Genomic DNA, 9,317 nt, shown 5'->3' with positions numbered 1-9,317 from the left:
TTGTCAAAATTAATGAGAAAAGTTCCCTTGCCCTAGGGGTAATTAGTGTCCTTGGAGTTAAATAAGCTAATACTTAGACACCTCTGGCACAGGCAATTATGTTTGTGTATTGAATAATTGATTCAAAGAGGGGGGGAAGGGGCTGCTAATCAGATCTGAGCATAATGAATTGATTTAATTAACAGGGGAATCTGAGGGTCCCTGGGAAATGTGTGCATTTATTCAGCAGCAGGAGAGAGTGCAAAGCACATAAATTGAGAGAGAGAGCGAGTGAGCGAGGCAGGCGGCAAGTGCTTTTGCTTTCAGTGATAGGTTCACATCTTTCCTCCCTCCCACCCCCCTTCCTTTGAATATAATTTTAGATTTAGAGTGAAATCAAGAGAAAAGCACTTTAGAAGCCTGGAAAGCTCTTGCAGTAGCAACAGCGAAGGGGGGAGAGGTTGTGAGCGATCACACGCGATTACATTAAGACAATTTTTGACAGCGCAGGTTGGGAAAGGACGGAGCTGGGGAGCCAGCCCTCGGTATTGTTCCTCTCCCCCCCACCTTCCTCCTGTTTTAATAACTAAACTGGCACCCGAGCTGCAGCGGGGGGGCCGGGGGCGAGCCGGCTGGTGCACCAGCCCCGCTCTAGCTCTCCGACGCACAGCGCGACCGTAACCCGCCGCAGCCCCGCTCCGAACTCGCGTCCCGGGGCAGCGCCGGGGCGGCCGCGCTGCTGCCCTCCGCCTCGGCAGCGCCCCGCTCCCCGGTCCGGCCCGGCTCGGCTCAGCGCGGCGCCTCGCCTCACCTCCCCCGGAGCCGCGCGGCGGCGGCTGGAGGGGGAGCGCCCCAAGGAGCCGGAGCGGCGGCGGCCGCCCTCGGCGCCCGGGACAATGGTGCTGGACAAGGAGGACGGTAGGTGGGAGCGCGGGCGCGCGGCCGGTTCCACCCGGGCGCCCTGGGCGCGGGAGGCGGCGGGCGGGGAGAGAGGGACGGAGGGAGCTGCCCCGAGAAGGGGGCGCCCGAGCAGGGCACTGCTGCCCGGCCTGTCCCGCACCGCCCCGCCGGTGCCGCGGGTAGCTCAGCCCCCTACCCGTGTGCTGCCTCACAAAGGGGTGCCGGGGCCCGCCGGCGCTCTCAGGACGATGCCTTCTCTGTGCCCGGGGATCGCTTCCTCGAGGGCCGCCGCCGCTCTTCAAGGCCGGGTGGTGCGGAGTCTCTGAGCCCGGGCGTGCCTGGCAGGCGCGGTGCGGCGGGGACCGCGCTGGGGACACGGGCGGCGGCGGCCGCTTGCCCCGGCCCCGGCGAGCGCGGCGGCCAGCAGGGAAGTGCCTGACGCCGGCAGCTCTGTCACCGGGCCCGCCATCAGCTCTAGTGGCCTTAGCGGATGTCGCCACCGGGCCAACTTCGGTGCCACCCGAGGCCGTGGCGTGCCGAAATGCCGCGGCGCACTCCCGTTGCAGTCAGTGCTGCCTTGCGTGATTGCGTAAATTGCCATAAAATCTCCCTGTGTCGGACCGGTGTGGGGCTTTAACTCGGAAAAGTGGATACCAGGTTAAAGAGGCAAGGGGGAGATGCTTTCCTTGCCCGTTTTTTTGGTTTATTTTTTTTTTTTCTTTCCTGTTTCTCTGCCTCTTTCCCCTCCACCCTCCCCTTCTCTTTTGATCTGGAGTTTCTGCTTCAGAAAGGTGAGAGTCCACCTGCCACGACCCTGCCGAGTCAGATGGGGCACGAAGAGAAAGCAAGGCTCGCTTGTGCGACCCAGCAGTGTGGGAGGGGGCCACAGCGCGGACAACTAGAAGGTTAAATGCTTACTGCCCCAGAGAGGTGCGAGGGGAGGGAGCTCACTGCCAGCTCGTCACATGCCTCTGGGTCGAGATTCCCTCTCCCGGCGTTTTGTCTTTCGTCCAGTTTCTTGAAGCTCTCTGAAGTAAACCGATGTAGTGTTATTAATGGGGTTTGTAATGCTGCAGTCGAAAGTCCGTGTGTTGAAGAGGGAATAAACTTATCTGACTGGTCAGCAAGACGTGACAGTAGAAACACTCCTCATCCCTCACCTCCTGTGTGCAAAGGTAAAAGGCTTAAGTAGTAACAGAAAATCTAAGTGAGGGTAATGTCTTACTGGCATGCAGAACAAGGCTTGTGTTTCTCTCTGACCTCATTTTCGGGGGTGACCTGTGTTGCAAGGGTCCCCTGAATTTTGCTTGACTGCTGGACAAAGAGGGAGGAAGAGCTTTTAGCATCTCCATTAACGCCATTTAGTAGTAACAATAACTGGGTGATGTCTTAATCTCAGTGACTCTGTCAGAGGGTGCCTGCCAACCTATATCCGTTTCAATCTGATTGACGAGCTAACAGCAGGATGCTGCCTCAGTCACAGAAGTAAGAGGCACAGGTAAGCTGAGAGGAAAAACTGAGATCTGAGGAGGGTTTCCTAACAGGGGTGTTTGTGTTCTTTTAAGTATCAGAGACATACTCGTTAAACACAAGGAGCTCGGGGCCTGCATGATGGTGGTGTAAGGAAATGAAACTAGAACCATTGATTATTCAGACAGCTCCCAGTCGCCTCCTTCCAGGAGATCTCATGAGTGGCTGTATAAAAGGGAATGATGGTGATGATGGTAGAGGTAAAAAGGAAACTAGTGAGGGGTGCGCTTATAAAGGAGTAAAGTAGGAAACAAACCCCTGATGAGAGGGATGTGGAGATCAGAGGAACAAACTGCAGTAATGCCTGGGAATCTCCTCTGCTGTTGATAGAATAGTTGTGCTTGACGAGAAATTATGCTCACTTTTAAAAGTGTGTTGGGGAAATTGTGGACAGTAGGTGCAACTGAGAGAAGAAACTCTTTTTATGAAGAGGTTATTTTACCTTTGTACGTTTCTTTCTGCCTGGTTCAAATGGGTGCCACTTCCCTGCTCATCTGTGAATGTTAAAAGGGGATGCTGGACCTGCACAGGTTGCAAATAGACAGAAATGGAAACTTTCGCTAACTAAACCAATTCCTTTTGAAATCAAGCTTGAATGAGCCTGTTAATAAAACTGGGTCTGCTTTACTCCCATAAATGGCTGTCTTTTTAGGTTTCCCCCCTGCCGCCCTCCCTTAGACTGGTCTGATTTCGGCCATCTAAAAGTCCTGGCATTGCGGCTAGTATCCAGTTCTTCCCTTGATTTCAAGGGGCTTTGCCATGCAGGGGTTGGGGATTGAAGGCTTTTCTTCTTTTGATGTCTCAGGCCACAGTGGGGGTATTCGTAGCTATTACTGCATGGAGAAGGAAGGATTTGAGAAAGATCTGCCCCTGGTCAGTAGTCCTGCTGCATCACAAGGAGGACACTTGCTGCCTGGTAGGTAGGGGTTGCAGTGTGCTCCTTGATTTTGCATCCCTGAAGGCTAGTTGGCAAGCCAGACCATGGCCATAGCCTCAGAGGGAGCTGCCCACTGTTCTGGCCCCGGGCTGAGGCTGTGCCAGTGCCTTGGAGGTGCATGCTAGCCTTAGTGTAACACCAGTATCACCCGTGAAGTCTGATACAGTTTTGCGAGTGAAAAGCTTCCTTGGCAAGCACACTCCGTGGTGCCGAGAGTAGTACAGATGCAATAATACATTTCTGTGGTTTCTACAGGTATCACTGAGGATGAAAGGGCAGACTGAAAAATAAAAACAATAATAATGTTTTTGACTTGATGTGTTGCGGCATCATGTCAAGTTATGGCAGGGAGGTAAAATCATTTTGTATGTTTGAAGTGACATGATATAACTTGACTGATGCAACATGATTTGATATTAGAAAATACCATTTAACAGTGGGGCTTTGGCAAATATTTTCCTAAAAAAAGTTTTAGGAGCTGAGAGATGGGGGTAGGGAAGAGAAAGGTTGAGAGTGGAAAACTTCAAGGCTTGCATTTTAGTCAATTCCACTGCGTAAATCACTGCTGAGTTTCCTGTGGGCAAGCCAACCTACGCACCGTATAGCACATTTATAAATTTCAAGATAATGAGAGTTAAGATATTTGTCAAATACATAAATGTTTTGATTGCAAAGACCAGATTTCTGGTTAAAAAAGTAAACTGCCATCAGGTACCATGATTAATTCCAACAGATTGTGTTAATTGTAGTTGACTTTAATTGCTGTACAAATGTGTTGAGGGTTAGAAAACTCTTTTTGTTGTTGGTATGTGGAATAAGTAAGCAGATAAAGTGTTTCAAAATATCCATTTGCAAGGGGAGTAATCTAGCCTCTCTGACAGGATGAAGAAGTAAAGGAATAAAACATACATTGATCTGGTACTTCATATACAAGCGCATTATGTCTGCTAGTTTGCTCTGCTATGGAAGTCAGCTGCAATAGACAATGTCCAACTTCATTTTTATCAAAAACCTGCCTTTCTTGCAGTTACCAAGTAGCGTTAGTTTAAATGTACCATATATTTTGGGGTAAGTTTGTCCTTTGTAAGGGTAATAGGGTTGAAAAGTACACAAACAGAAAGATGGAGCATTTTTTGAGTTCACTGTTTTCTAATGAAGGCCAGTAGTATATTAGAAGTATAAAAATACCTCCAATTTAGAAAAGCCTGTATTTCTGTTAGTTTTTTGCACTGATGATTTCACTATTAGACTTTAATCTTTAGGATAAAGTCCTCTTCCTTTTTAGCTTGTGACACTTCTTAAAAGAAAATTATTATTTATGGTGGTTGCACTCGTCTGCTAAAATACGTATTCAACACTTGCAAACTAGTATCACTAGGAAACAGGAGTTGTTGGAAGTACTAGATGAAAACAGTTCAATGTAAAATGATACATCTAACATCAAATATGCTCAAGGACTGTTAGGATTAAGTATTCGGAATGAAAGGGGAAGGAAAAACCACTTCAGCTGGGGATAAGGAATCTAATTAAAAATAGGTATTAAGGATATATAACTTGAGCCCGTTATCGTGCTTTTTAGAGTACCATTGTATCAGTTGTAAAGGGAAGGAAGAAGTATCATTAAAGCAGGGAGGAAATGTTTTCTCGGATTAAAAGACAGAGATGAGTGAAATGGTGCTGTTGATCTTGGTAGCGAAGCGCCTGATCCCGCCGTCCTTCAGAGACAACAGATGACATGTCTGAATAAGGGTAGTGAATTGCAAGAAGGATAAAAGATGTGGGCCTCAAACTTGCCAATTTACATTTGGGAATCAGTGGCATTTCTGAAAAGTGAGCAAACCTGTAAGGGTCTGTACTGCATTTGATAAATTCATTTTAGTATCAACCTAGTGAAAGTGGAGCTATATTCTCTAGAGCATTCCCTGAAACTAATATGTAGGTGTGAAAACAAACCAAAAATGTTTGTACAGAAAATTAGTATCAAGTTTTAGGTCACAACAGAGGTGTGAAATCTAGCTCTGAGTAGCAGGGCTGGTGTAAGGCAGTGTCAAGTCGCCAGCATCAGCTGCAGGGAGTTTGAGTCTCTGACCTGCCAGAAGCTACTGGCTGGTTTCGAACAAAATCCCCGTTCTTAAGGGAGCAAATCTGGAATAAACGCTCTGGACCGAGGCATTTATAAAGGGAGAGGGAGCAGGGCTGGTTTCAGAAGCAGGCTGCGAGGCTCAGCTCTGGGACCCTCCCCACCGCGCTGCTGCTCTGTCCCCAGCAGCAGGGTGCCGGGCCCGGCGCTACCTGCGGGTGCGGTTGCAGTTGCAGATCCGGGCCCGGGTCCCGGTTCGGGTGCGGGCGGCGACTCCGGGCTGCAGGTGGTGCTGCCGAGCTGGGAAGGCTGCTGCTTGCCAGGAAACCCTGACGGGAGAATGAGAGGGGTCCCTGGGAAATACGTTCGTTTATTCAATAGCAAGTGTGCAAAGCTCGCAATTTGAGAGACGGAGGCAGCAGTAGTCGGGCTTAGGTATTGCACCCTCTCTGAATATAATTTTAGATTTAGATTCAGCTTAAATCCAACGGGAAAAACACTTTATAAGGTTGAAAGCTGTATAGTTGCAACAGCCAGGGTTATGAGCTATCAAATGCAATTACGCTAAAATAGATTATACTGTGTAAATTGAGCCATTTAGAAGGTGAGAACCAAAGAAACAGCTCTGATCCCCCTTCTCTCTAAATTGCAGTTTTAGTTCCTTGCAATTTTGAGGCACAAAAGTAGGTGAGACTGCATTTGTATCTGCAAAGTGCTTTATTTCTGAGTGTAATTCTAACTGAGTGCAATCTAGGTTAAAAGCTGGACAACTGGGTAATTAGAGCTCACTTGCTGCTAAAGGACGATCAGCTGTACCGTAGCTCATTTGTGTTCCCAGAGACTTGTTCTCTTCTCCCCTGAGCGGAGGCTGCTGGAGAAGAAGCATCTGTCCCTGGACTTTTCTTGATTGCGGAGATGATGGTGCTGGACAAGGAGGACGGTAGGTGGGCTGAGATTGTATAAGCCTGTGCTCGGTGTCTTCTGTGTGCTGCTAACGTGGAAATAAATAGTTTTGAGACAGATGCACACTGTGCATATCAGCGTGCTCTGCTTTCAGCTTCTGATATTTTTCTCTTGTGTTGGTAAAAGCATGCTTGCTTTTTTTTTTTTTTTCTTTCTTTAATGTCTTCTCTGGCATGATAGAACCAGTGAAGAAGGGTTTACCCCAGGCTCTGTCTGCTGAAGGACAGCAGAAACAACTTGATTTTGGGTTATTTTCTGGTTTGCTGGGGGATTTTTTGTTGTTTGTTTGTTTTTGTTTGTATTTTTTAATATTTATTTAGATTTTGCTTTCTACAAGTTACCTCATACATCCATTTTACCGTGTTTATTTTAATAGCTTTTATTATAAATCTAATTTTGAGAATTTCCTTCCTTTCCATTGCATGTCATTTGGGTATCTTTAATGTGTGCCTTTAATATCTATTTCTCACAGCTTTTCTTCATAGCTATAAACATAATGACAATAAGCTAATAAGCTGCTCTGGCAAAAAAGCATTGGCTTATTCTAAGAATTTACGCCCTTCTATAAATGGAGGAAGTGGAGGTTCATTTGGGAGGTAATTTAAGGAATGAAGCTGAAGGAGAGCTTGACTTATTTTAGGACTTCACATATACTTATTTTTTTAAAGCTGCCTATTTCTTATCAAGGATGACTAAAGGGTACAAATTGATGTAAAGAATGATAGTGTTAGTTAGTAATTTGAATGAACTGATGCCTTCTTTTGCAAGTTGCCTACCAGGCACGCAGCTTAACTGTGCGGTCACCAGTAGTTTCTAGGACGAATGTGGTAAGTTTAATCACAACTTTTTAGTAAGGTTTTCTAAGCCTACTTTTGGCTTAGGTCTTCCCTCATAGCTTGTGCACTGAAAGCAAAGACTAAAACTGAGGCAGTGCAGAATGCTTCTGTAGCCATCCAGATGGACTTCCATCGACAGCGCTGCCTCTTGCCAAGGACCTCCAACTTGGCGGCACTTTGTGCATTGAAAGCGGGAACCATATCTTAACTTTTAATGCATATTTGTAGCTATTTTTCCATTGTTTTATTTCATCTTTATACGTGGATGAAGTGTGTAATATAATGGGCATGTTTCTGGATTCTCTGATCTTTAAAATTTCTTTTTTTCTTTTTTTTTTTTTCCCCTGAAATCTCTTCTGCATGAAGTCATAGGCAGTTGTCATTTGGAAGTGGCAGAAATTACTGAATATTTGCAAGACTGTATACAAGAAATACCTTTTCATGGGGAGCCAAAGAGCTTGGAGAAATTGGAAGCTGAGCATTTTGGCAGTAGCATTGATTTTACTTGAATATATGTATTGCTTTTTAAAATATTTATGACACAAATAACTTGTAATTCAAAGTTCCTTGTCAGACTGATGCTAATCTTGTATTGTGAATAGCACTGAAAGCTGTGCAATGCTAACAGGTTGGAGCAATATGATTTTTTTGTTCCCCAACCCATATATGTCTTCTGGTATTTTAAAACTGAATTAAGGCTGTAATGAAGAATAATTAGGAAAGAAAGCTTCACTACTGAAAATAGTGGGTGGATGCTCACTTTTAACCAGAGGTTTTCTACTGAAGTTTCTATTATCTTTCTCCCCTCCTCGCCTTCCAAAAAAAGGTGATGGAGGAGTACTACCCAGTATTTTGCACCTAATATTTTGATGTCTTTATCTCATTATAAGTTTGATTTCTAAAATACTAATCTGGTGTATTCATGTACAATGAATTTGAATCTAGATTCTGGGATGGGTTCTGAGGATTTGTTTCATTCTGATGAAAAGCATTTGGCAGAATGTAAAAATGTGAATGGAGTTTTCACAATGATTTCACACCTTCAAAATATGAGACCAAACAGAAAGGCATCAGTGCCTTCTTGTATGCAGATTCAATCCAATTTTGACTAAGAGTTGATGCAGTGTGAGGTCAGTGGCCATGTCTAAGTTGTCTTGCCCTTTTGAATTAGTTGGCATCCTAAAACTGTGAAATAATCTTATTCAAGGAAAAAAAAAGATAATTAATTCCTGGGCTTTATTTTTTGTCGAGATTTCATCATAAATTTCTTTGTTAACACAGTAGAACTTAAAAAAAAAAAAGAAGATATGAAGCATCTGTTACACATCTTCTGGATCAGCTTTGGAGTTGACTGGACTGTGGATAAAAGACATGCTAAGTGTCTGAGTATTGCTTAAGCTGGGAAAACAAATGAAGCTAACAGGGTTTCAAAGGCTTTGAAGCAGTGTGCTCTCAAAGGTGATCAGTTGTTTTCTTTGGCAATAGAAGTTGAAGCAGTTAGTTTACTTTATTAGAGGTAAAAGGCTACTCTGGTAATCTTCCTCTGACTAAGATGAATTTGGCTGACTGATTTCTTTCTGGACCACATATGTTGTGCTCGGTTTAGGTGGGGGTTTTTTCTCCTCTTTAGGACTCATCTTTTTTAAAGGACAGCAGCATTTTCTGTATTCTGTTAAATCTTCCTTTTCAATTTGTGTTTCCCTATAGAATTATGTTCTGCTATGATGGAGCAATGCAAATCAAGTAGAATAGCCCAAATTAATTCTTCACGTTGCCGGCAGTATGATTGCCTGCATGGAATCAATAATGAATCATGGAGGGATCAAATTTTGGAGTATAATGTGTGAATAATGCTTGACACAAAACAAAAATTCAGTCATCATAATAGCAATTAGCAAAAAGCTGCAGCTTATCCCAGCTGTAATCTCTGCTAACAATGAAGCACAGCCTGGTAATCAGCATGTATGGTATGAAATGCAGTAATAGAAATCACGGCTCTTTGTTATGTGTGTGTGGGGTGAAAGTTTCCTTTTAGCTAACTTGTACTGTGTTAACTAGACATAGTATCCTTCAACCAAATTACTGAGTGTGT

General features: G+C 44.9%; 1 protein-coding gene across 3 annotated transcripts in view; it reads left to right on the top strand.

Moving 5' to 3' along the window:
* Nucleotides 1-766: 766 nt before the first annotated feature.
* The window catches only part of LMO1 (LIM domain only 1), a 63,356-nt gene continuing 54,805 nt past the window's right edge, over nucleotides 767-9,317 (top strand). Inside the window, exons 1-2 of one of the 3 annotated variants that reach the window (XM_061342423.1) lie at nucleotides 5,716-5,861; nucleotides 6,265-6,366. In XM_061342423.1, coding sequence (XP_061198407.1) covers nucleotides 6,342-6,366 — 25 coding nt within the window. In that variant the 5' untranslated portion in view covers nucleotides 5,716-5,861; nucleotides 6,265-6,341. Of the gene's footprint in view, nucleotides 898-5,715; nucleotides 6,367-9,317 lie in introns of those variants that run through there. The other 2 variants (XM_061342424.1, XM_061342422.1) reach the window with 2 other exon arrangements.

The sequence above is a fragment of the Neopsephotus bourkii genome, unplaced genomic scaffold, assembly GCF_033783945.1.
Source record: "Neopsephotus bourkii isolate Nb327-2 ecotype Australia unplaced genomic scaffold, CSIRO-AGI_Nbou_v1 NB_1792, whole genome shotgun sequence".
NCBI lineage: Eukaryota > Metazoa > Chordata > Aves > Psittaciformes > Psittacidae > Neopsephotus > Neopsephotus bourkii.
Note: the sequence above shows the minus strand (reverse complement) of the source record. Positions and strands in the feature narration are given on the sequence as shown.